This window comes from Bos taurus, chromosome 15 (assembly GCF_002263795.3).
Source record: "Bos taurus isolate L1 Dominette 01449 registration number 42190680 breed Hereford chromosome 15, ARS-UCD2.0, whole genome shotgun sequence".
In the NCBI taxonomy this organism is placed as follows: domain Eukaryota; kingdom Metazoa; phylum Chordata; class Mammalia; order Artiodactyla; family Bovidae; genus Bos; species Bos taurus.
The window spans coordinates 53,502,145-53,529,870 of record NC_037342.1 but is presented as its reverse complement, the minus strand read 5'-3'; the positions used below and the strand labels follow the sequence as shown (position 1 = coordinate 53,529,870).

At 39.8% G+C, this 27,726-nt stretch overlaps 1 protein-coding gene across 8 annotated transcripts in view; it reads left to right on the top strand.

The window, feature by feature from the left end:
* The window catches only part of C2CD3 (C2 domain containing 3 centriole elongation regulator), a 125,775-nt gene that overhangs the window by 50,247 nt on the left and 47,802 nt on the right, over window positions 1–27,726 (top strand). For all 8 annotated transcript variants that reach the window (XM_059874992.1, NM_001078130.3, XM_059874997.1 and 5 more), the window contains 11 exons: window positions 4,093–4,587; window positions 6,239–6,390; window positions 8,213–8,459; window positions 11,241–11,421; window positions 12,908–13,091; window positions 13,869–14,041; window positions 15,696–15,819; window positions 21,031–21,299; window positions 21,757–21,846; window positions 24,992–25,594; window positions 26,956–27,294. In XM_059874992.1, the coding sequence (XP_059730975.1) occupies window positions 4,093–4,587; window positions 6,239–6,390; window positions 8,213–8,459; window positions 11,241–11,421; window positions 12,908–13,091; window positions 13,869–14,041; window positions 15,696–15,819; window positions 21,031–21,299; window positions 21,757–21,846; window positions 24,992–25,594; window positions 26,956–27,294 (2,857 nt within the window). The remainder of the gene's footprint in view (window positions 1–4,092; window positions 4,588–6,238; window positions 6,391–8,212; window positions 8,460–11,240; window positions 11,422–12,907; window positions 13,092–13,868; window positions 14,042–15,695; window positions 15,820–21,030; window positions 21,300–21,756; window positions 21,847–24,991; window positions 25,595–26,955; window positions 27,295–27,726) is intronic.

The following is a 27,726-nucleotide window of genomic DNA, read 5'->3' as shown; positions in this document are numbered from 1 at the left end:
AATGATTGATGGTTAGGATTAGAGAAGTGGCAGTGAACAAGGAGAGAACTGACTGAGTTTGTGCCTGGATGCCGAATGTAATTCATCAGAGCAAGAGTTCTTTCCTTTTATTCAGAAGCATCAGTTTCTTAGGTGGAAGAAATTTTTTTTTTTAGAGCTTACCCTAATCATTTCTTTAATTGAAGTATAGTTGATGTGCAATATAAGTTATGGGTGTACAGTATAGTGATTCATGCTTTTTAAAAGTTATATTCCATTTATAGTTACTATAAAATATTGACTGTATTCCCTGAACTGCACAATATGTCCTTGTTGCTTATTTTACATTGTACATAATAGTTTGTGCCTCTTAATCTGCTGCCTCTGTTTTGTTCTTGCCCCATCTCTTTCCCCACCACTAATTTGTTCTCTGCATCTGTGGGTTTGTTGGGTTTTTTTTGTTGTTATATTCACAAGTTTGTTGCATTTTTAGAGTCCACATGTAAGTGATACAGTACTTGTCTTTCTCTGTCTGACTTATTTGCCATAGCATAATACCCTCCAAGACCACCCATGTTTTTGCAAATGGCAAGATTTTTGTTCTTTTTTATGATTGAGTAGTATTCCATTGTTGCTAAGAGTCAGGCACGACTGAGCAACTTCACTTTCACTTTTCACTTTCGTGCATTGGTGAAGGAAATGGCAACCCACTCCAGTGTTCCTGCCTGGAGAATCCCAGGGACGGGGGAGCCTAGTGGGCTGCCGTCTATGGGGTCGCACAGAGTTGGACACGACTGAAGCGACTTAGCAGGAGTATTCCATTGTATATACAACATCTTCATTATTCATTCATCTGTGTTGGATACTTAGGTTTCATCCATATCTTGGTAATTGTAAATAATGCTTTTATCATTGGGGTGGGTGTATTTTTTCAAATTAGTGTTTTTGTTTCTTTCATCTGTGTATCCAGGAGTGAAATTGCTGGATCATATGATAGTTCTATTTTTAGTTTTTTGAGACACCTTCATACAGTTTTCCACAGTGGCTACACCAATTTACATTCCCATTAGGTGGAAGAATTTGAACGTGTGGCTTCAATATAGCTTTGTCCTGGTGGGCTTTTGAAATCATCACAGCCATGCTTAAAACATTTCCATGACTCCTTATCACCCAAAGGATAAAAGGGCCCATCGTATGACCCCAGACCACTGCAGCTATCTCTCTTGCAGCTTCCCTACCAATAGCCATGTCAAACTATGTAAAGAATTGCCAAGGTGTTCATGCTGGTTTATGCATTTATGCTTTTGTTCTTGATTTTCGTGCTTCTTCTCCTTAGAAGCCCTCTCTGCCCTCTTTCTGGCCTTCTTAGTAATAAATACCATTTAAAGACTTGTTTCACTTATCATTGAAAAAAATGAATATCACATTATTCTTCCCCTACCAAAGTCCTATTTTTTTTGCTTTCCTAGTCCATTCTGGACTCTAAGGTTTGTAATCAGAAAGGAATAATAAATAGAATTGATGGACTAGAAATTGTTTCTATCCTGGCTTTGTTGAGAGAAGTACTGTTCTAGATAGATTGCAGTCTGTATTCAATAGAGCAAAAGAATTTTGCTGTGGATTTCAAATAAAAGGTACAACAAGTCCCCATTATCTCTAGTAATTCAGTCTCATAAAATAGTGACCATTTTCATTCGTCATTTATCCCACATCCTTTTTTACTTTTTAACATTTTTAAACTTTGAAAAATAACTTCAAACTTAGAGAAAAATTGCAAAAAACAGTACAGGGAACTCATATACTCTTATTACCTGAACTCAGCAATTATTCTTCATATTTGCTTTATAATTATCCACCTCTTCTCTCTCTCTTTTTGTGTCCTTCCCCACTCTGTCTCTGTACACATACACAATTTCTTTCTGAACTATTTGAGACTATGTTACAGACATTAAACCTTTCTCCTTGAATTCTGTGTTGTTTTTCCTAATAACAATTAGGAAAATTATTATTCTTGGGCTTCCCTGGTGGCTCAGCTGGTAAAGAATCCTCCCACAGTGCGGGGGACCTGGGTTCGATCCCTGGGTTGGGAAGATCCCCTGGAGAAGGGAATGGCTACCCACTCCGGTATTCTGGCCTAGAGAATTCCATGGACTGTATATATAGTCCATGGAGTTGCAAGGAGTTGGACACAACTGAGCGACCTTCACTTTGCTTCGTAATAACAAAGGCAGCATCATACATAATACTGTACAGTAATAAAGATCAGTTTAACAGCAGTACTATATTCTATCTATAGGTCATACTCAGATTTCACCAACTGTACCAATACTTCCCTTTGTAGCATTTTTTTCCAGTCCAGGATCATCTGTTACATTTATTTATTTTTAATGAATCAAATTTTGCTTATTACCTTTATTCATATGATATGTAAGGGAGCTTGCATGTCTTACATGATATGTAAGATAACAGGGTAGCTGATTCCGAAGAAGGGAAGAACCTTTAAACAATTAATTAACCTCAATTTACATAATAGTCTTATTTGCATAGCGAATAGGTAGGCTTTGATTATAGGCCATTTTTTGCTAAGTCACTTCAGTTGTGTCTGACTCTGTGTGACCCCATAGACGGCAGCCCACCAGGCCCCCCTGTCCCTGGGATTCTCCAGGCAAGAACACTGAAGTGGGTTGCCATTTCCTTCTCCAATGCATGAAAGTGAAAAGGGAAAGTGAAGTTGCTCAGTCTCCAGCCCTCAGCAACCCCATGGACTTAAGCCTTCCAGGCTCCTCCGTCCATGGGATTTTCCAGGCAGGAGTACTGAAGTGGGGTGCCATTGCCTTCTCCGATAGGCCATTAACAGTCATTAATAAAGTGAAACTGTGTTAGAAATACTACTTGGGTTTGTATTTCAGACTCAAGAACCAAACATCTGTTGCATTTAAATGTTGTATCTCTCTAATCTCCTTTCGCCTGGAACAGTTGTGCTGCCCTTCTTTGTCTTTTAGTACTTTACTGTTTTTGAAAGTAAGGCCATCTCATTTTCCTTGTTATGGCTTGTTAGATACACCCAGCATTTAAAAGTGGACATTTCATTTCCAAATACATGGGCTTTTGTTTAAAGTATTGTTAATAATAATATCTCATTTTATTATTAATTTCTCATCTAAATGCTTTCTTCTCTGCAATCACTCTCTGAAAAGTTTTTGGGGTTTTTTTCCCCAGTAATAAAGATACTTTATTACCTTTGATGAGACTTTTGATGCCCAAGTCAAAGATCTCTCTTGGTAAATGTCACATTACACTCGAAAATATGTGGATTATTTTCAGATATCTTTTAATATTGATTTCTAATATAATTCCACAGTGATAAGAGAACAGACTCTGATTTCAATACCTTTAGACCATGAAATTTTTGCACCTTGTTTTATGTCCCTGGATATGTTCCAGTGTCTCCTAATTTATAGTCTATGGGAACATGAATAGACTTTGTATCCTACTATTGTGTGGAAATTATATAAATCTTAATTATGTTTAAAGAAAAAGTAAAGCCAGTTAGTTTGTACAGGGTCCTCCATTTGGGGTTTATCTGAATGACTTATTACTATGATAATTGAAAGGATATGATTTTATATGATTTTCTAACTTCACCATTAACTCCACCCCCCCGTGCATTTATTAATTGGCATTCTATACAGAAGAGTTGTCCCTTCTCCCTTTTTTGTTGATAGTCATATGGACTCATGGATTCTGACATTATTAAAAAGCTTATAACTCACTACTATTATTATTCATTTTGAAACTCAAATTGTCCTCTATTTGTCCAATGGGAGCCTCTTCAACTGAATTCTGTCCTTACAGTATGTCTCCTTTCTTTTCTGAGCGCTTCCCGTATTTTCTGGCACAAGATGATGTTGTAGGCTCATCTTGTGTTACTGATGAATTATCTGCTTTTCTTATCCTGATAAAGTAAGGCAGTCTATTAGTGAACCTACTATTGTGATATTTGAGTATGAATTAATTTATATCCTAACAATCTGATGCTGCTTCTAGCTCCAAAATTCTGATTCCGATTCTAGAAGATATCCCTATTAACTTTCTTCCTTTTATGTTTTCTAGGTAACTGTGGAGCTTGTTTTAGATAACAAGGATTTCACTGGTGTCAATACAGAGTTGAGTAGCAACACCCAACGCACCCCACTTAGTGGTCTTACAAATCCAGATAAGACACTGCCAGAAACTGTTCAAGATGTTACTTGTACCAAAAATCCACAGACCCTAAATCAAATTCATGAAAAAACTGTAAAGAAAATGCAGAATTTGATGCTCCCCATCCCAAAGTCACCTAGCCCTTTTATACCAAATTCTTCAACCTTCATGGCAGCGCCAGCCTCTCATGATTTGGTAAATGAGATGAATGGGTCAACAGAAGAGAGTGCTTTGCTATTGCATGTGCTATTGATGGTGCCAGATGGAAAAGATTTCGTTACTGGAGAATCTGAGAAACAACCATCAAGCAATATTTATTTAAATTGCAAACTCTTCAGCACAGAAGAAGTCACCAGATCTGTCATTGCATGGGGCACAACAAAACCAGTCTTTAACTTTTCTCAGGTAACTTTGTTCATGTCTCAATGTTCCATATGCATTAAGGATGAAGATGGGAGTTGGGGAGGGAAGAGAAGTATGTTTCCCAGATCACAATTACATTGTAAAAGAAATAGAGAATGTTCAGACTGGGGTGGGGGGACTTTTATCATTATCTGGTGTGCATATCCAATCCCACAATTGGATGGAAGGAAGAAAAGACATTGCCAACATTTTGAAACATTTTGTGTCTTTCTTTCTTTCTGTTCTGTCTGTTTATATGGTTCCTGCTATTTCTTTTGCCTGAATTCTGAGTTCTGTTTCCTTCTGTTTCCTCTAGGACTTTGATCAGTTAAACTTTTCTTTTCTGTTTCTAGTCTCTCATTCTTTATTTTTCCTTAGACTTATTTATTTCTCCACTGATTTAAATACTCATCTTACTTGATTTCTCAATAGAATTTGATGCTATTGCTTAAATTGTTTCCTCCCTTGATTTTTGTGGTTCTCTCCACTCATTTTCCTTCTGACTCAACAGCTGTTCTTCTCCAGTCGTTGAGCTAGTAGGAAACCTAGGTAAAGGACTGTGACCCCAGCACTTCTCCATCTCTCCTACTTCTAATTATTAGTATCCCTGTTCATTACTTTATGCTTAGCATTCTCCAGACAAACCCTCTTTCCCCGTGGTCACCATCTACTCCCATAGCTTCATTTGTGTGAAGATGACTTCCAAATCCACACTTCTTTGTAGGCCAGGCATTTCCCTCTGGTTCCGGTTCTCTGTGTCTAACTGCCTTCCGGTCGTCACCACCTAGATCTCTCAAGAGCCCTTTCCTCTTGGCACCTAACACATCCCCTGGCAAATTGCAGGTATTCAATAAAGTTGTGTAAATGGAAGAGTAATTCAGATGTATTCAAATCTGAATTTATTCTTCCTTCCAAATCTGTTCCTCTTCCTCCTATCTGCCCTAATTCATATTATAATTCACTGAGAAACCCAACCAGAACCTAGAAGTTGACCTTGAGTCTTTCTTTACGTAATGACTTACCAAATCCAGTAGATGCTACAAACTTAATTATCTCTGGAATAAATTATCTTATCTCTACTCCATTGCCACTGCTTTCATTCAGGCCCTCGTTCCTGTTCCAGATAGCTCGACGATTGTCCTACCTGTTTGTCTCTCTCTGTCCATTCCTTCTTCTGTGGACCAGCAGTAATGATCTTTCTAAAACACTAACCTGAATATTTTACTCCCCTGCTTAAAACATTTCAGTGATTCCCCATAGCCTTCAGGCTAGAATTTGGATCCTCATTTGGACTGTAAGACCCTGCCTGTACTTCTCCGGTGTCCTCTTCTCTGCACACTAGATAGTTCAGCTGTGCTCAACTACTTGCAGTTTTCTAAATATCCTCTTTTCCCACCTGTGCCCCAGAAGCCCTGTATAGATGAGCTTTGTCATCAGAGAATTCATGCTGTTTCGTATTTGGCCTTTATGTGTTTGTCTCTAAACAAGGCTATGGCTTTAGACTGAGGATACAGAGTGGGTTTTATTTTGATGTCTTCAGCTCCTAGCACTGTGCATGGCAAATAGGCTTTTAGTAAATGCTTGTTAAATAAAAGTTAATACTTTGTCTCAGATGTGGGGTTTGGTTTTGTTTTTTGGTTGTCCCTCTCCCCAGGTGATTCCTGTCTCTCTGTCTTCCAAATGTCTGGAAAGGCTTAAGAACAATGTGATGATAATTGAAACTTGGAACAAGGTGCGGAGCCCAGGACAGGACAAGCTTCTCGGGCTGGTGAAACTCCCCCTCCATCAGTTTTACATGTCATTCAAGTAAATAGGACCTTTTGAAGTATTCTTTTTTTACATTTTTAACTTTGTATGAACTTGAATAGGAGTATTTGCAGTTTGCAAACATATCCAGCCCAATAATTCCTTGGAGGACTTTTCTCAATTTCACTACATTTGCTCCTCTTTCTCCTAGGTTATTGCAGTCATACAGATACTGCTTTCTATGTTTCAGGCCCTATGCTAAGAACCTTACATACATCAAGTCCTTTAATCCTCACAACAACCCTCTCAGGCAGGTAAATTTTATTTCCCCTGTTTACAAATGAGGTAACAGAGGCACAGGAAAGTTAAATATTAATTTATAATATGTATTAAAGTAGTGGAACCAGGATTAGAACCCAGAGAATCTGGCTCTCTAGTCCACTCCCCTCACCAAGAAACTCAGCTGCCAAAGTTTATCACCTCACATAACTGATGGTTTATCTCTGTCACAAACTTTAGTTAGTATTGTTCGGATCAACCATTTGTAAGATTTCTATACTGAGCATTGTCTTTTAGACCTTCAGATTTGATTGCTGTACCTCATTTATCACTACTCAAACTTAGATGGGATATTGATTTATCTGCAAATCATTTCCATCCTCAGTATAAACTGTTCAGTTTTTGTTTCAAGGTACTGATTTTTAATTATTCTAGAACTGACCTCTTTCCTAACAACCTTCTCATGGTTCTGTGTTTTAAATGCTGCACCTAACACTTTGCAAAGAGCCCTATTGTGGCAGTGTCTCACTCACATGAGCCTTTCTATAACCCCAAGAAGTATTATCATTATCCCCATTTTACAAATGAGGAAGCTTATCATTTAACTTGGAGATGTCAGCCTCTCTGGCTTTCTTTTTATCATCCGTAAAATGAGGGTGATGACAGATATCCTACCTCCTTCTTGGAGCAGTTGTGAGGATCCAGTGAGAAAATAAAGGAATAAGCCTCTAGTGAACAGTTCAGTACTTACATGATGGTAACATCGGGAAGCCTGGTCAGGCTAAGGCGTTCTGCTGGAATCATGGATGTCGTTGTCAGCTGTAAGCGTTTGGCTTTTTCCCCTTTTTTGTTGTGGTATTAGACTGGTCTGATATTCCCGTTTCTTTTTCATTTCCTTAGACCCCTTTCATTTCATTGCTGAGTGTGTAGAACAGTAATAGCTATCAATTACTAAGCACTTATCATGTTGGCATTTTATATCAGTTATCTCAGTTTAGTCCTAACAACAGCCCTTTGATGCAGGTTTTCTTACCTACAGTTTACAGATGGGGAAACACTTTCAAAAGTTATACTAATTACTTAGTCATACAGTAAGTAAGAGGCAGATGTAAGATTCAGCATGGTAATGAAGAGCATTTAGACTTTTTTCTCATCTGTGAATAGTGAAGAATAGCAACATTTGCCATGTTAGAAGGATTAAAGAAACTAAAATGCTTATGACATAGTAAGTACTCAGTAATTAGCAGATATTATTTGTAATATTACTCAAAACTTATCTGCTGGACTCCAAAATTTATATACTTTTTCTAGTTGACCACACTGCCTACCTCTAAAATACGCTCTTCAGCAACCCTTGGGGCCATGATAATACAGAGATAAGTTAGACACATCCCTTCCCCTTCAAATTGCTGCATTTGGAACTTAACCTGCCTGTCATTTTTACTTGATGGATTACGGGTAGAATCCTGTTTTTTCAAACCACCATTACTTTTCTAGTTGTAGGTCCATTTTTAACAAACTGAGAAAACAAATAAGAAATGAAGCAGCTCTATGACATGATTGATGATTGTTGTTTGCTGATGCACAATTTCTCTCTCTTTAGAGATCCCAAGGTTTCTCGCCTGCTGCTTGATGCTCGGTATCCAGTTGTTGCTGTCGACAGCTACATGCCTGTGATTGACGTGTTCTCAGGCCACCAAAATGGGAGTCTTCGGGTCTTTTTAGCTATGGGCTCTGCAGATCAGATAATAGCACTACAAAGATTAAAGAATGAAGAAGGAACACTTACTCCCTTCAACCCCAGGCCAGCCCATTTCCTGGACCAGCCATCTGTAGCTTCTGTTGCTATGGTAGTGACCAAACACTTGATTGTTTACAAAAAACATAATCTTATTTTAAGGTTTACAAGGTGATGCTTTGATAATTGGAGTGAACCTAAATCTGCCCTAAAAAAAAATAGTCTCAATGAAAAAAAGAAAAGGTAATCTGGGGGAGAAAATGGGGATGGGGTAAAGAGTGATCCTAAATGTAAACCAGCAAAATATTCTGTTTCTTGACCAAATCCATGTTGCAAAGTTTTCAAGTGACATTCTTAACTTTTCTACTCATAACTTAAAAGTAATTTGTTCTGTGCAGTTGTTCAGTTAAGAAAGCACATTGACATACTTTATTGTGTTTATTCTCTTATACATGAGGTAGGTCATTGTCATTCTCTTTTTTTAGGTAATGAAACAGAATTAGAATTTATGTTACTCATCCAGGGTCACGTAGCTGAGAACGGGAGAATTGCTGTTCAGACGCAGGTCTTCTGACTCTTAAGTCCACTATATCATGTCCTCCTGTATCTTACGTTTGATGTCTTTACTAGAATAGCCAAATCTCAGTCTCCACTGTATGTTATATTTTTAAAATCTGAATCTAAATGACAAATTGATTGCCTCTAGCAGAGAAAGAACTATTAGGAAAATATCTATTAGTAGGCTATTATTTATTTGTTATGAACTCTGAACTTTTTCTATTTTATATTCATGTCTATCTGTAGATAATAGTGGAGTTAATTTAAAAATAACATAAAAGCACAAATAAAGCTCATCTCTTTAATATTCCCAAGTTTTTTTTAGGCATTATGTGGTCCTCACATTGCAATGTAAACTTAGATTTTGTTAAATTTCATACCAAAGGTTAAAAAATGTTACTGTGAACACAAAAGAAGTCCTTAAAGGTTCAGTTCAGTTCAGTTGCTCAGTCATGTCTGACTCTTTGCAACCCCGTTGACTGCAGCATGCCAGGCTTCCCTGTCTATCACCAACTCCCAGAGCTTACTCGAACTCATGTCCATTAAGTCAGTGATGCCATCCAACCATCTTATCCTCTGTCGTCCCCTTCTCCTCCACCTTCAGTCTTTCCCAGCATCAGGGTCTTTTGCATTGAGTCAGTTCTTTGCGCCAGGTGGCCAAAGGATTGGAGTTTCAGCTTCAGCATCAGTCCTTCCAATGAATATTCAGGATTGATTTCCTTTAGGAAGGACTGTTTGGATCCCCTTGCTGTCCAAGGGACTCTCAAGAGTCTTCTCCAACACCACAGTTCAAAAGCAACAATTTTTCGGTGCTCAACTTTCTTTATAGTCCAACTCTCATATCCATACATGACTACTGGAAAAACCACAGCTTTGACTAGACGAATCTTTGTTGGCAAAGGAATGTCTCTGCTTTTTAATATGCTGCCTAGGTTGGTCATAACTTTTCTTCCAAGGAGCAAGCGTCTTTTAATTTCATGGCTGCGGTCACCATCTGCAGTGATTTTGGAGCCCCCAAAAATAAAGTCTGACACTGTTTCCATTGTTTCCCCACTTGCCATGAAGTGATAGGACCAGATGCCATGATCTTCATTTTCTGAATGTTGAGCTTTAAACCAATTTTTTCACTCTCTTTCACTTTCATCAAGAGGCTCTTTAGTTCTTCGCCTTCTGCCATAAGGGTGGTATCATCTGCATATCTCAGGTTATTGATATTTCTCCTGGCAATCTTGATTCCAGCTTGTACTTCATCCAGCCCAGCATTTCTCATGATGTACTCTGCATATAAGTTAAATATGCAGGTGACAATATACAGCCTTGACGTACTCCTTTTCTGATTTGGAACACAAATACAATTGTTCCTGCTTCTACACTCGGTGTCTCCTATCCAATTCAGTGTCTGCAGAACTGAATTACTATAATACTGCATGGTTATATTAAGAAGCTGCTATAATTCTGAGGGTTTTTTAGCCTGTACTCTTCTTCTCTAGAGAATCAAAGTACAAGTTTTCTGCTTCCCTAAGGAACTTTTTTGAACAGCTGTCACTGACATATGCTTTTAGATTCCAAGGCAAAGACCTAATGCAATCTCTGTTCCACATATTTTGGGTTAGTAGTTAGACACTTAAACACATAAAAATCATACAGTCTGACCCTTATCTGAATCCTGAATTCCCCTTTGGTGAGTATTCCCAATAATCACTTATCTAGTGTCTGCTGAAGCTGTCTGGAATTGAGGAAAAGAACACTGGCTGTGGAGTCAGTCTACCTGAGTTCAGACCCTGGTTCCACTGTTGCTGGCTGTTAAATTAATATTAATAAATGCAAGGCTCAGAATAAGTAATACATACATTATTGTTATTAGAAGTACCTTCAGGAGCAGTGTATTTACTACCTCTCCACTAATAAACACTTGGTGTTACTCCTAGTGTCATTAAAAACAATAATTAATGTAATTAATACTTAGCTGCTTCAAATATGTGTTCTTTATCCTATTAAGGAAATAGCCTTCTATTCTTAGCATACAAAGAATCAGAAACATCTGATTAAATTTTATCAAATACCTTTTCAGCCTTTATTGAGGTAGTCACTTTTTTCCTTCCTCTGTTAGTGCATTGGATTGCATTTATGGATTTCCTAATATTGACCAAGTCTCACAGTCTAGAGTAAATGCTCCCTGATCTGATTACAGTGAGCAGTTGTGAGATTTATACACAATGAATATTAAGTATCTGCTTATTTCTTCATCTTTTCTCAGACTATACAGATAATAAGCATGAACACTCTATACAAATTACTCTTTAAAGCTCACCAGCATCTCTGTTTCGTTTCATAGGCAGGGGATCATGGAAATGGATTGATGGAGCACCACTTTGAACTCTTTGTAGACAAGGTTAAAGGGCTTGCCCCTCTTCAGGCCACAGTCTGGGGAGAAGCAGATTGTTATGTCCAGTACTACTTTCCAGTTCAAGACTCACAGTCCAGTGTGCTGAAAGGACCTGAGTTCCTTGAAAATGGTAGGTTTGGGAGATTAGGCCTTCTTATTCTTCTGTAGCTCTTTTATTGAATTTACTTAGAGATTTTTCTTCCTGAGTGAGTCTTGTGTTCCTCAGTATTTCTAGTCTTACCTGAGCAATGCAGGAGATACCCTGAGTTTTTGCTTTTCTTAAATTGTTTTTCGTAACATTTTATTTTGATTTGATTTCAAATTTATGGAAAAGTTGCAAAAATAATACAAAGAATTCCTGTATACCCTTTACCTGAATCCATCAATCATTTATATTTTGTCTCATTTAACATCATTTACAAGCCTATTCACTCTTACTATTAACATACAGTTGATTCTTATTGTCCATCATAATTATATCCTGTAAGGTCATCAAGAGCGCTAAATTAAGAGAATACTGAACCATTGTTACTAGGGGATATATGTACACATACGTATCTCACATAGATCATAATCTTAAATCCTAAAGCAACTTACCGTGGTGGATTCTAGTGTCTTTATTTTACAGAAGAGAAAGCAAGGTTCAGAGTGTTAGTGACTGCGGCCACCCTACTAACAAGTGCCAAGGTTGGCACTTAAACCCTGTCGAGCTGGCCTTAGTGTAGAATTCCTGCACTACACTGTACTGTCCCTTACTGTCTCCAGCCTCTGGTCATCTCTGAGAGCTCAGACGAGCACAAAGTGTCGCTTTGTTTGATTGCAGCTGGGAATGAGCAAGTTGGGTGACTCAAATTTTCTGTCATTCTGAGCATGTCGTTAAGTAACTGTGAAAGTGCTGCCGGGATTAGTTTTGAGGTTCAAATAATGGACTTGTACCCAGGATATATAAAGCACTCTTAACAAATCAGTAATAAAAAGACAACCCAATTTAAAAATGGGCAAAGGATCTGAATAGACACTTCTCTATATAGAAATGGCTAATAAGTACATGAAAACATGGTTAACATTATTAGTCACTTGGGAGATAAAGATTGAAACAGTCACAAGGTACCGCTTCATACTTGCTGAGATGGCTATATATATGTTTTTAAATAGATTAATAAGTACTGGTAAGAAAGTAAAGAAAATAAAGTGCTGGAGCTCTCACACACTGTCCACCAACAAAGGAATCTCTTCTGTATTATCATGGCACCTTAGGGGACCATAGCTACTAAGGAAGTGGACCTTGGTAGGAGTAATGCAGTCAGAAGATACAGATTCTGGTTCCAATCTGTGACGTAGTAGCTCTAAGACCTTTGGATTGACTGTGTAACCTCAGGGTACCCATATCCTCATCTGTGTAGCAGGAGAAATACCTGCTTTCTTTGCTCCTGGAGAAGGGAATAGCTACCCACTCCAGTATTCTTGCATGGAGAATTCCATGGACAAAGAAGCCTGGTGGGCTACAGTCTAGTATGAGGATAAAATTGAATAATACTGGATATTAACATTCTTTCTTATTACATTTAAGGCACTTAATGACGTGTTGAGTTATTCTGAACTTTTCTTTTCCAAAGGAATCACCCTGAAGCCTTTTAGATCTGCAGCCACACTCTGTGTTCCAGACCCCGTCTTTAACAGCAGACACCATCACTCTCTCCTGTTGCCAGCTGAGGTTCCAGTGCAGAGGCTCCTGCTTAGCACCTTCTCTGCGCATGGGCTTGTCCCTGGAGGTGGAGTCCAGTTTGAAATCTGGTGCAGGTACATTATGCGTAATCCATTCCTGTGCCTAGGAAAGAAGTGCACAGTCATAGAGCATCCTTCCCTTAATTAGCCCTGGTTGAACTGTAAGCAAAGTGGCCCCTTCTGCCCTGTTTAATATTATTTAGAGGAGTTTGGTAGTGCCTCTTATCCAGCTTTTACCATAATCTGTTAAATTGTTAGGCTTTTGGGAGCAGTTTGTATCTCTTGCTTCTAACCACTACTTATATTTGGAAGAGAAGTTTTCATTTTTATCTCCTACTGTCACTTAACATGTATTAGTCACCTTTCTTCTGCTTCTCTTTTTGCCTTACATTGTTCAGGCCCTTGCTATATCATGCCTCAATTATTGTAATACCCTCCTAACTGGTCTCTTCACTTCTAGACTCGTTTCTTGTAATCTGTTCTTCCCACCACCAGAAGACTAGCCTTTGTGAAATAATAATTCCACTCATGGCACAGAACCACTTGTGCTGCAGGATGGATGTTGTCAGGAGAAGCTACTCCCAAAGGGCAAAGCCAGATGCTGATTCCTCAACCGAAAACCTGTGAGAAGCTGGGCTTTGTCTTGAACACAGAGTATAATTTATGGGGTTCCTCCTGCAGGTTATGGGCAGTAAATCCAGCCAGACACAACCACAGCTGCATACCTACCACAAATACAGAACAATCAGGCTCCAAAGAAAACTAGATACTGAAAGCTTATCCCTGGAACAGACTGACTCATTCGTCCACCTAATTCTTTGAACTGACAGCTTGTGCTTTTGTGGCTTACAGATACTATTATCCTAATGTGAGAGACCAGATGGTCGCCAAAGGAACCTTGCCATTATCAAGGATCTGTGCCTTGGTAACCATGCAGCACCGTGAGGACGGGGGCATACAGACCTTTAATCTCCCTTTAACCCCCAGGCTTGAGAATAGGAAAGAACTGAGGAACCAGTCATCAGGTAATTGAAGACATCTACCTTTCCCTTTCAAAGGCAGGATATGTGAATATCCCTTTTCCCTCTAAATTAGTGATTCTTCACATTTTGTGGTACTTACCCTTTTAAGAATTTGATAAAAACTGAGGCACGTTCTCTTAGAAAATGAGTAGAATACATATTGCAAATTTTGAATATAATTTTAGAAAATTCATAGTTATATAGACTATGTACATAAATGTTGCTTGTCTCATCTCACCTTTAACTTCAGTAGCATTTGACAAGCCCTCATGACACAAATCCCAAGTATTATGTAGGTATACTCAGAGAATTATTATTCCAAGGCAACATGATGTAGGATTGGAAGAAAATAGCATGAAGTGGAAATTCACTGTGAGGGAGGAGAGAGTCAGGATTTAAAGTTAGAAGGGATTAGTTAGAATTGGAGTTTTGAATTCTGTCCTAATGGTTCCAGCAAGATGACCTATCCTTCAAATACATCATGAATAACTAGAATGAGCCTCATAAATCAAGTTACTCTTCCCTCTTCCTGGACAGTATCTGCCCAAAGGCTTTATCTTGTTATATTAAGATTGAGTTGTTCCTCCTGACCCTCACTGATCAGCTTGTTCTGTTGTTCCTTAAAGCTTTCCCTGGGGACTTCTCTAGTGGATAATAGATAAGAATCCACCTGCCAGTGCAGGGGATATGGGTTTGATCCCTAGTCCAGGAAGATTCCACATGCTATAGAGCAAGTAGAGCCCAAGAGCCGGGACTGCTGAGCCCACATGCTGCAGCTACTGAAGCCCGTGAACCTAGAGCCTGTGCTCCACAACAAGGGAAGCCTCAGCAATGAGAGGCTTGCGCACCGTAACTAGGAGGAGCCCCCACTCTGTACAGCTAGAGAAGGTCCACATGTAGCAACTGAGACCCAGTGCAGTCAGAAATAAGTAATTTAAAAACAAAATTTATTTTTAGTTTTGGCTGCACTGGGTCTTCGTTACTATGTGGACTTTTTCTCTAGTTTCAGAAAGCGGGGGCTGCTCTTTGTTGCCCCCACAAGTGGGGGCCCTGTTGTTGCAGAGCATAGGCTCTGGGGCACATGGGCTCAGTGGCTATAGTGTTTGGGCTTAGTTGCCCTGCAGCACATGAAATCTTCCTGGACCAGGGATCAAACTCATGTCCCCTGCATTGACGAGTAGATTCCCAAGCACTGGAATACCAGGGAAGTCCAGGAGAATTTTTATTAAAAGATGGCATGTGAAGGTGTTTCAGGTGGTGGTGGTAGGAGGGTGATGGAAATGTGTGAGTGTGAAAATCTTTTAAAGATTTTAAAAACAAAGGTTAGAGTCCATCTCAATTCTATAAAAATAACTGGGATTACGTTCTACCTCTGTTAGTTATGGGATTTTTACAAGCCGCTGAATCTCTGAGCCATAGTTTTCATAGATATAAAGTGAAAATTGTGACTTCTATTCTGCTTTATTAATCCTAAAGTACAATAATATAATGTGATTCTGACCATAGACAGATTGTTTCACTGCTGAGGCCCCTTACTGTTCATTAGGATTATAGTGTTTAATCTCTTCCTTCCTTCCTGACTAGGACTTAGGGTTTGGTAGAACAGAAGATTATTTCAACCAGCCATTTGATTTTTCCTTTCACCCTCATTCTTCAGGCTTACTGGATGTGGGCCTAAGGTACAGGCGTACTCCAAGGACAGCAGAGGGAGTTCTTGCTGCCCGAACTGTCTCCATCTCAGTCCAGATTATCAGAGCCTGTGGTTTACAAGCAGCAGCCAAGTAAGTTCACCTTAGAAAAGCAATTCTCAAACCAAACCTTTCTCCATTGCAGTCCACGTAATTTGTGATGCTCAGATAACATAAAACTTCCTTGGGTACAATCTTCAGTTTATTAACCACAATTCTGCTCTTTTCTTTTTCTCTTAAGAAAGCACGTAGGAATATAAGTGAATAAATCACTTGCATATGTTGCTGTTTTAACTGTTATTAGCAACTTAGTTCCTTGAGCTTGTCCAGCAGTTTATCCTCTACCCTGCTGCTGCTAATGTTGAGTCGCATAAGTCATGCCCGGCTCTTTACAACCCCATAGACTGTAGCCCACCAGGCTCCTCTGTCCATGGGATTCTCCAGGCAAGAATCCTGGAGTGGCTTGCCATTCCCTTCTCCAGGAGATCCTCCCGACCCGGGGACTGAACTCAGACCTCCCCTGCTGTAGGCAGATTGCCATGTGAGCCACTAGGGAAGCCCTCTACTCTACTCACCCCTTAACCCAAGGCCAGACCCTATGCCCTCCAACCATGCCAAGACCAATCACTATTACAGATCCTCTGTAGTCTCATGTTCAGTCTGAGTACCACCTTCTGATTTTCTGGCTCATTCCCCTTTAGTCTGTTGTCAGTACAGAAGCCAGTGAGCTTATGAAAACTTAAATAGATCTTGACACACATCTACTTAAAACCCACCGATGCCTTTCCATCTCATTTAGAGTAAAAACCAGAGCCTTTTAAATGCCTGTAAGACCCCACATGATCTGACTCCATTATCTTTATGACCTCCTCTGCTCCTGGTAGTTGCTGCTCTGCTCACTCCACTCCAGCCACTGGCTTTTTTATTGCTTCTGCCCACATGCTCTTCTTCCCCTCAGGGCCTTTGCCTTGCTGTTTTCTCTGCCTGAAATACTGTTTCTCTGTATAAACGGCATGGCCTTCTCTTGCCTCCATTGCTCATTCTTCTCTCTACTTTGGATGTTCTTCCTTATTTTGTCCTCTAAACAAACTTCCGTTTTCGGCAAGGCTTTGCAGCCTTCCTCCATCTCTCCCTACATGTTGATAGAACTGGTGCTTTGTCCTTTGTCTACTAGCTCCATGTTGCAGCACATAGCAGTCTGTTTCCAATACTTGCAGACATGAGTTTTCCTCCACTAGGCTGTGAATTCCTCTGCATGCACACACTGCCTGAACTCTTCTCTGTACCCCCACCACAGAGCATCGTTCCAGCACATAACAAGTGCTCAGCTAAGAAAGAGAATTTGGGACTTCCCTGGTGGTCCAATGGCTAAGACTCCATGCATCCGATCCAGGGGGCCCAGGTTCAATCTCTTGTCAGGGATCTGGATCCTGTATGCCACAAGTAAGAGTTCATATGCTGCAACTAAAGGGCCCATATGCCATGACTAAGACCCAGGAGAGCCAAATAAATCAGTTCAGTGTAGTCACTCAGTGGTGTCCGACTCTGTGACCCCATGGACTACAGTACACTAGGCCTCCCGTTCCATCGCCAACTTCCGGAGTTTACTCAAATTCATGGACATTGAGTCAGTGATGCTGTCCAACCATCTCATCCTCTGTCATCCCCTTCTCCTCCCACCTTCAATCTTTCCCAGCATCAGGGTCTTTTCAAATGAGTCAGTTCTTCGCATCAGGTGGCCAGAGTATTGGAGTTTCAGCTTCAGCATCAGTCCTTCCAATGAATATTCAGGATTGATTTCCTTTATGAAGGACTGGTTGGATCTCCTTGCAGTCCAGCGGACTCTCAAGAGTCTTCTCCAGCACCACAGTTGAAAAGCATCAATTCTTTTGTGCTCAACTTTCTTAATAGTCCAACTGTCACATCCAAACATGACTACTGGAAAAACCACAACTTTGATTAGACAGACCTTTGTTGGCAAAGTAATGTCTCTGCTTTTTAATATGCTGTCTAAGTTGGTCATAACTTTCCTTCCAAGGAGTAAGCGTCTTTTAATTTCATGGCTGCAGTCACCATCTGCAGTGATTTTGGAGCCCCCAAAAATAAAGTCTGACACTGTTTCCACTGTTTCCCCATCTATTTCCCATGAAGTGATGGGACCGGATGCCATGATCTTCATTTTCTGAATGTTGAGCTTTAAGCCAACTTTTTCACTCTCCTCTTTCACTTGCATCAGGAGGCTTTTTAGTTCTTTGCTTTCTGCCATAAGGTGGTGTCATCTGCATATCTCAGGTTATTGATATTTCCTCCAGCAATCTTGATTCCAGCTTATGCTTCATCCAGCCCAGCGTTTCTCATGATGTACTCTGCATATAAGTTAAATAAGCAGGGTGACAGTATACAGCCTTCACGTACTCCTTTCCTGATTTGGAACCAGTCTGTTGTTCCATGTCCAGTTCTAACTGTTACTTCCTGTTACAATCTGAAATCTGTTGCATACAGATTTCTCAGGAGGTAGTTTGGTATTCCCATCTCTTTCAGAATTTTCCACAGTTTGTTGTGATTCACACAGTCAAAGGCTTTGGCATAGTCAATAAAGCAGAAAGAGATGTTTTTCTGGAACTCTCTTGCTTTTTTGATGATCCAGCGGATGCTGGCAATTTGATCTCTGGTTCCTCTCCCTTTTCTAAATCCAGCTTGAACATCTAGAAGTTCATGGTTCACATACTGTTGAAGCCTGGCTTGGAGAATTTTGAGCATTATTTTGCTAGCGTGTGAGATGAGTGCAGTTGTGTGGTAGAATGAACATTCTTTGGCATTGCCTTTCTTTGGCACTGGAATGAAAACTGACCTTTTCCAGTGCTGTGGCCACTGCTGAGTTTTCCAAATTTGCTGGCATATTGAGTGCAGCACTTTCACAGCATCATCTTTTAGGATTTGAAATAGCTCAACTGGAATTCCATCACCTCCACTAGCTTTGTTCGTAGTGATGCTTCCTAAGGCCCACTTGACTTTGCATTCCAGAATGTCTGGCTCTAGATGAGTGATCACACCATCATGATTATCTGGGTCGTGAAGATCTTTTTGTATTGTTCTTCTGTGTATTCTTGCCACCTCTTCTTCATATCTTCTGCTTCTGTTAGGTCCCTTCCATTTCTGTCCTTTATCGAGCCCATCTTTGCATGAAATGTTCCCTTGGTATCTCTAATTTTCTTGACGAGATCTCTAGTCTTTCCCATTCTGTTGTTTTCCTCTTTGCACTGATCACTGAGGAAGGCTTTCTTATCTCTCCTTGCTATTCTTTGGAACTCTGCATTCAAATAGGTATATCTTTCCTTTTCTCCTTTGCCTTTCACTTCTCTTCTTTTTGCAGCTAGTGGTAAGGCCTCCTCAGACAATCATTTTGCCTTTTTGCATTTCTTTTTCTTGGAGATGTTTTGATCCCTGCCTCCTGTACAGTGTCATGAACCTCCATCCATAGTTCTTCATGCCAAATAAATAAATATAAAAATATATTTTTAAAAAAGAATAACTAGATCATGATCCTGAAGCAAGCTAGCTCACTTTGGACATGAATTCAAAAAAGAAGCAAATGCAGCTTAATTTGGTCCCTGTTACAACTTAAAAGTCAGAATATTTACCTTTAACTTAATGGTCACTAAATAACTATTGGGATCACTGCCATGTGAGATCTTACATGAAAGTAGCTGGTAATATGATCAGTCTAATTAATACTTTTCCTCACTGAATTCTCCAAATAGACTTTTACAGTAACCACTCGAGAACATCTTAGTGAGATACCTGGGCGGTTTTTTAATCATGTTCTACCATATAGTCAAACTTCTGATGGTTTCTCATCGTCAGTAACAATGGTCTCCTAATTTTAATTCTACATTCCTATCATTTAAAAAAAATTAGCATACTCTCTAAATATATGGATACTTATTCATATATGAGTCATCTTATGTACTACTATATTAATATATATATTGTTAAGAGTAGTAAAACTTTAATATATGAAATAACAACTCTAGGAATTTTAATAATTTTTTTCCTGTGCCCAAATAGTTTACTCTCTGAACCCCCTAGATGGTGCTCACTACATTCTAGAGTAGTGGTCCACAGGATAAGGTCCAACCTGCTTGTTCAACATGGCATTCAGGACCCTTCAAAATAATCTGAGTCTTGAAAGAAGAGTAGGAGTTAATCAAAATGCCCAAGAAAGCTGAAAATTATTCCAGTCAAGGAGAAGAACATGTGCAAAAGCCATGGAGGCATGAAATTATGTATAATGGAGTACCTGTTCTGGGTAAGACCCAGCCCATGTCAGAATCATAAACATAGTGTTAAATAAATTAGTTACTATGTAACTGACATATTAAAAAGCAGAGACATTACTTTGCCAACCAAGGTCAGTCTTGTCAAAGCTATGGTTTTTCCAGTAGTCATGTATGGATGTGAGAGTTGGACTATAAACAAAGTTGAGTGCTGAAGAATTGATGCTTTTGAACTGTGGTGTTGGAGAAGACTCTTGAGAGTCCCTTGGGCTGTAAGGAGATCCAACCAGTCCATCCTAAAGGAGCTCAGTCCTGAGTGTTCATTGGAAGGACTGATGTTGAAGCTGAAACTCCAATACTTTGGCCACCTGATGCGAAGAGCTGACTCATTGGAAAAGACCCTGATGCTGGGAAAGATTGAAGGTGGGAGGAGAAGGGAACTACAGAGGATGAGATGATTGGATGGCATCACCGACTCAATGGACATGAGTTTGAGTAAGCGGGAGATGGTGATGGACAGGAAAGCCTGGTGTGCTGCAGTCCATGGGGTAACAAAGAGGCAGACACGACTGAGCAACTGAACTGAACTGAACTGACAGAAAAGGACTCAGAATTTCAATACTCAGATCTCAGAGAGACTTAGTAATAGATAAGAAATTCAGTAGTTTCTCTGAGAACTCATGGGGAAAGTCAGATTAGATGGCAGGCAGTTTTTTTTTAAGTCCTGCATCTGATCTGTGTTGTACTTTCAAGCAAAAAGGGCAAGAAGCCAGACCAGGGCAGTGGAATGTCCTTGTAGTATCACTCTGTTAGGCAGATGAATATTGTCTCCTTCATACACACGTACGCTGTGACATCTCTATTACTAAGAAAAAACACTGTGGCCCTGCCAAAGCCTAAATAGGAAACACATGGTCTGTGAGTGTTCTTGGTGGCCTCGTGGGAATGGTGACGTTCCTAGGCAGTCTACTGATTTCTGATACTGCATCCTTCTCATTTCTGATATTCCTGCCCTTCTCCCCTACAGGGCTTTGGCTGAGCAGGAACCTGCTCTGCAGTTTAGTGCCACAGTCGGGGTCAATGCCTTTGTCACCACTCATCTGTCCTTCCTGCCCAAGGGAGAACAGCGCCAAACCCGCCCTGTGGCCTGTTCCTTCTGCCCCGAGTTCTCCCATCACAGTGAGTTCTCATGCAACTTGGTAACTCAGCACTGCAGTGGAGAAGCCTGTTTCCTGGCAGAGCTGTTAGAGTTTGCAGAAGTTACTTTTGCTGTTTATCATGAAGATACCAAGTCAGGTAAGGACAAATGGCTCATAGTCACAATTAAAAAGAGTTCTGTTTTGAATGGTATAGCACTTCCAACTTACTTCTAAAGGGTATAGCAAAAATATGTAGAATATGCATTGAGTGTGTTTAAGAGAATGTAGAGGAGTAAAGCAAATGTGTCAAGTTGTTAGCAACTGAATCTAGGTGAAGGATATATAGGAGTTAGTAAGTATTCTTTCAACTTTTCTGTATGCCTAAATTTTTCAAAGTAAAATTACTCAAGTGTGGGTATACACATACTTAATGATTTAATTTAAATGATTTAGAAGGCATTCAAGATTTGACTGGAGCAAGATAATCTCTAATGCCCTTCAACACTGAAATTGACTGAGTATAAACGGATTCTCATATGGCTATATTGTAACACAAGCCCTTTAGTCAGTAGACCACCAACTAATTTCCCTTTTTTTTTGGTTTGATTTAACAGCCAGTGATATAACCAGTATCCATTCATTCAAAGATTATCTGCTTGGAGTAGTAAAGATTCCAACAAAAGATCTGCTGATGAAGAGATCTGGTAGGGATCCTGGATTATCAGTTTCTGATCCTATCCTTTCCTGTTCACTTCCCTGCTCGAGATCATCTTGTTTGGCTCTCTTGCAAGATATTGGGTAGGGTGAGGGGAGACACCTTAGCACATACTTCTCAATTCTGCCAAATACTTCAAGTTTTCTCAAAAATACTGTAAGTCCTTTGCTAGTTATTTCAGAAGTCTTCTAATAAAGCAGAGAAGCTCAAAACACTGTACTGTCATCTTCCTCCAGGAAAGGGAATGAGGATGATACTACTTATAATAAATATGGCAATACCTATTGCATTGTATAGCACGCTGTAAAATATTTTCTCAGATCTCATTTGAACCTCAGGGTAACTCTTACTGTCAGGGATACTAGGATTATCTTCATTTGACAGATGAGAAAATTTAGGCTCACAGAGTTTAAGTGATTTGTCAGAACCACACAGCCACGTAGTAGAGTCCTGGAAATCAAATTCAGGTTTGCCCATTCTTTTTCACTATATTCTTCTGTCTGACTGAAGAAGGAATGAGACTGCGAGATAGAGACCCGAAAGAAGGTACAACCACCAGGACAGCAGTCTGGAAATACTGGTCCCATCCTGCTTTTTACTAGCTCAGTGACCTTGACCTCTCTGAGTCCCCCTTACCTTATAGATGGAGACTGTTCATGGTAACAAGTCTATGAGGTAGGACTCAGTGAGATAGGATATGTAAAGTACCTGACACATAGTAGACACTCAGTAAATGTTAAGTTTCCTTCTTTTGCCGATCTTCCTCCCTAGGATTATATGATCTTTTTTCCAAAATTTAGCACACATCTCCCAGTTTTAACTGTGAATTGAAATTTGAGCAATACTCAATAAGCAGATACTATGTGCCTGCCAAAAAGAAGTCTCTAAAGCTTGATAAAGCGTTCAAATCTCACTTCTGTCACTTTTTGTGATCTAGGACAAGTCACTTCATCTCTCAGCTCTCTAAATGGAATCTCTAAAAATGGAAGTAATAGGATCTTTGCAGGATTAGTGAAGCGTTCAGTGAAGTTATACATATAAAAGATCTCTGCACAGGGCTGGCCACATGGTTTCTTTCCTTCTGAAACTTACTACAGAGTTTGTCAGCAAATAGGCACCATCGGAGAAATCGCATCTTCACAAATTAAATTTAACCACTTGGAAATAAACCTTTTTACAATTTGGAATGTAGCACTTGTCTTTATAGTCAGTTATTCTAAAGTGAACATTCTGTTTTGTTTCCTCCTGCCAGTAATCTCAATGATAGAATCACAGAGCCAGGGGAACGATCCTATGCAGCAGTTCTTAAGTGCTAAAATGGTGTGAAATTCTTTGTGGATTTATATTTGAGCATTTTTCTGGACCAACTTTCATTACCGCCAAAGGGATCTGTGACCAAATAATGTTAAGAACCACTTGGTTGTGAGGAAATTAATACCCAATGATGAGAAATTACTAAACCAAAGCTGTGGGTTTTTAGACTAAAGTTAAAAGGAGTCTTGGAAATCTACATTCTCATTTCAGCATCCTCATTTTATAAATGAAAGCTTGGAAGGCCCCCCAAAATTAAATGCATTAAATCATAACACCGTAAGTGACCTTTGGCAAATTCGTCTCAATAAGTCTGAATCTTCTCATCTATAATTTTAATTAATAAAATCTCAGAAAATTGCTGTGAATATTATACCAGTCTATAAACTGCTTTACATAATTATGAAATCCAAAAAGCTCAGAAAATTACAAGTTTTTTTAAGTTAGATAAGCAGCCAAACCTGACGCCAACTGACATGAGACTGTTTAGTCTTTATTTTCTGACTTAGGCCACTTCCTGATTATATAAAGTTTTATTGGAGCACATTGTGCCCATTCATTGACATATTGTCTATGTCTGCTTTCTCACTACAATACAATTGAATAGCTGCAACAGAGACTATATGGCTGCAAAGCCTAAAATATTTACCATCTGCCCTTTTACAGAATAAGTTTACCAACCCCTGACCTACGTGACCACTGACTAGTACATAGTATTCAATTTATGTACCATATAACCTTTCTAAGATCTGAAAATTTTTAAAAGTGTAGACAAATCTGATCCTGAAGATTCTAGATAAGATATTCTGAACTTACAATAGGTGGATTGTAGACTTTAAAGCCAGCTATACCTGGATTCAAATCCTAGCTTTACTGCCTGGTAGCTGTAACAACTTGGGAAGGTCTCTGAGCTTTCATTTGCTCATCTGTCAAGTATGGATTATTGTCCTATTTAGTCCTCAGAACTTGACAGGGTTATCAAGAAAATTAAATGATGTAATATGTATCAGGGCTTCCCAGGTGGCGCTAGTGATAAAGAATCCGCCTGCCAATGCAGGAAACATAAGAGACATGAGTTTGGTCTCTGGGTCAGGAAGATCCCCTGGAGAGTGGCATGGCAACCCTTGAAGTATTCTTACCTGGAGAATCCCATGGACAGTGGAGCCTGGCGGGCTACAGTTTAGGGTCACAAAGAGTTGGACATAACTGAAGTAATTCAGAGCACAGTATGTATAAAGCATAAGAGAATTTCTGACACATAATAGATACCCAGTAACAAATAGCTAATATTTAAAATTTTTATTTTAAAGTCTAGTGCCTGGTCCTTTGTATGTGTTCAGTAAGTGGCAGTTCCCTTGGTAAAAGACCCGTAGCTAGACATCTCTCAGATCTCCTCATCCTGTCCCATGCCTTCTCCATTGTACTCATCATATCGTAATACTATTTCACATTTTTAATTCTTTCAAAGCTCTTCCAGAACCATTATCTCATTTGACAATCATAATAACTTTGTCTAGTAAGCAAGATTGGCACTGTTTTTCCCGTTTGTCAGGTAATGAAATAAGGCTAAAAGAAATTAATGGCTTACCCAGACTGAACCACTAATTTTGGACTGAGCCAAGGAGAAAATTCAGATCTTCGGCTCCTAACCTTTGTTCTTCCACCTGATTTCATTGTCTTTCAGTGGTCAGATGAAACGAACTTCAGTGCATTGTGGGTTTATGTTTTCTTTTCTATATTGGACCAGGGTGATGGTGGCTCTTAGGCAGAAAGTCTTTTTACTTTTAAAACAATAATTAAAAATCTTCCTTTTCTCTCATAAGGGATCACAGGATGGTATCCTATTGTTTTCCCAGAAGAGGGAGCCCTGCCTCATGGCTTGGAACTCATGCAGAAGATTGTGGGTGGTCTGGAGCTTTCAGTCTCCTTCACCCATCCTGGAGACAGAGAGCGGGTATTGGAAGCTGCTGAGCTATTGGGCTGGAGCTTTGAGAGTCATCTGAAGGATTTTGTCAAGATGGATGAAGAGGAGCCAGCCACTGTCACCATCTCCACCCCGAGGCTCTGGCTGCCCATTCACTGCGTGCTGCTTGCCGGCCACAACCACATTCATAAGAATACATATTGCTACCTCCGCTACAAGCTATATGATCACGAAGGCTTTTGGACCCCTCTCAAGAAGCCTAAGGAATCTACAAACAAAAAGCAGGTCATGGTTACTTTCAAGGCATCCAAAAGAGCAGAAGTCACTAGGAACCCATCACTGCTTTGGTACTTCAGAGAGGAGAGGTTAGAGATCCAGGTGTGGCGGGCTTATGGCAATGAGAGTGTGGAGAGGCCCCACCAGACAGACAGCTGGATTGGCTCAGCCTATGTGGACTTGACCAGACTTGGGGAGAGGTCAGCAAGGACACTCACTGTCAGTGGTAAGTGATGAATAGCCTTAGCTCTTACGGTTTGAGCACCTCTGCTCTGTGACAAGCACCAAGTGAGATACCCTCTCTGACATTATTTTATTTGGTCCTCCCAGAAATCTATTAGATATCAAACTCATTTTTCAGTCATGAAAATGGAGGCTCAAGTAGGTTGGGTAACTGCCCAAGGTCACATATTAGTAAGTATTCTGGCCATTATTGCATGTTGAAAGATTAATAGTAATTTAGTAATGCTTCTTGAAAGTAAAGAGATTTCTGAAAGAGGTCTGCTGGCTGCTTTAAGAAGGGCATTATCTAGTGACAGCATACCTTAGTGGAGCATAGGTATACAGTCTAAGATCTAAGAACTGGCTCTGAACTTTGTAGCCTTAAAGTACATCCAAATTCATCAGATTGTTGCACCTAACACAGTGCCTAGAACACTAAGTCCTCAGTTAATACATGTAAAATAAGAATGAGTGAATTTAGGGTCTACCTTTAATCCCATGTATAAGAGCCTGTATGATAATCTAAAATGTTGGTTTTTAAATACACTGAGAAGTGTACCTGCTAATGAGATTAGGATATCCTTTCTCTCTGGTCAACACATCTTGCAATCAGAAAATCTACATGGTAATTAACTGGTTCATAAGACAGAAAGGAAAAAGGTAGTATTTTGCAAGTGACATTATGGGTGCTTTTCTTTCGAGCATTTGTTCAGTATTTGCTCTATGTACATGACCCTAGGAATTCAAAAGATAAGTCAAAAATAGTTAATGAACTTGTTGTTTAATGGGGGAATACAGTAGTAAATACATACAGTAAAGTGTAAGATATTCCCTTTTCTTTTAGCCTCCTGCCACCACCTCCTCTTTCCCTTCCAAATGATCTTCAGGGTTACTGCCAAAACCTATTTATTTGGTGAAACAGGCTAAATTGAGCATCAAGTCAGATTCCTAATAAGAGGCCAAAGAAGAGGAACCAGTAGGACTTATGGAAGAAAAGACAGGCTACTCTTGATTTCATCAAATGTTAAACTTTTAAGAGACTCCAGAAGTCATTTAAGTCTAGCTCATGGATTCCTCAGCTCATGGATTCCTTCTGTAGCAGCTGTGCCTTGTAGTCATTCAGCTTTGGCTTAAAATCCAGCCTCTCATTACTTTCCATTATTTCAGATAGAATTGGAGAGTTGCAGGGGAGACAGTAAAAACTCTCTCAGTGTATATTAACCTCACAGTTTCTTTTGCAAATTGGTAAGTTAGGGCCTGTGGCCCTACCAAACAAGAGAGGACCACAAGCACCCTCAGTGAACATCTCCAGGTTTAGAAAGTGTTCCTGCTTGCCTCAATTTATTCTTCTCCATCCTGTTGCAGGTGTTTATCCCCTATTTGGACGAAACGCTTCGAACCTCTCGGGAGCTGCCTTGAGAGTTCATGTGGTTCTTTCCTCTCTTTCTTCACACCCTGGGCCCACTCATGAGCTGGACTCAATGGACTGCAGCAGCCACAGTGAGTCTGAGCAGGTCCCCAGAGGAATTGATGAGATCCAGCTCTCTCCACCACATGGCCACCAGAAGTCTCCAGCCTCCACCCAGGTCCCCTGCAACAACACCACAGCTGAAGTCTGCCCAGCCCAGGAGGGCCCTCCTGAGTCAGATGGAACTTTCACAGTCAGCATTCTGGTAGAGAGAGCAATGCACTTAAGCTTGAAAGGTATGTTCTTCTCACTTACCTATAAACAGGTATCTGACTCTGCAGGCTACAGTCCTGTCTTCATAAGTCTTTCTACTCATGACAGGGTCTGGAGGAATTGTTAATCATCTTAATCAGTAATAATTATATTTTTCAAGCCTAAAGGTTTAAGCAGTGTGAAAGCCTTTCTGAACCTAAGTAGGCCTTCTCAGTTATCTTAATTTTGTGTATCAAAAATTACTCAGTCCAGAAACCAGAGTATCAATTTAGATGCACCTCTTTTCATTTTTCACCATCAAAGCCCCAGATCATTAAATTGCTGTGTCTCTGAAATTTCTGTTAGATCTCTACCTTGGTCTCTGTTCATACCGACTTTATCCCTCTTCATTATATAGCTAGGGCCAAGGATTCTTAGCACTGGATCCATAAGCCCTCAGGAATCCAAGGATTAAA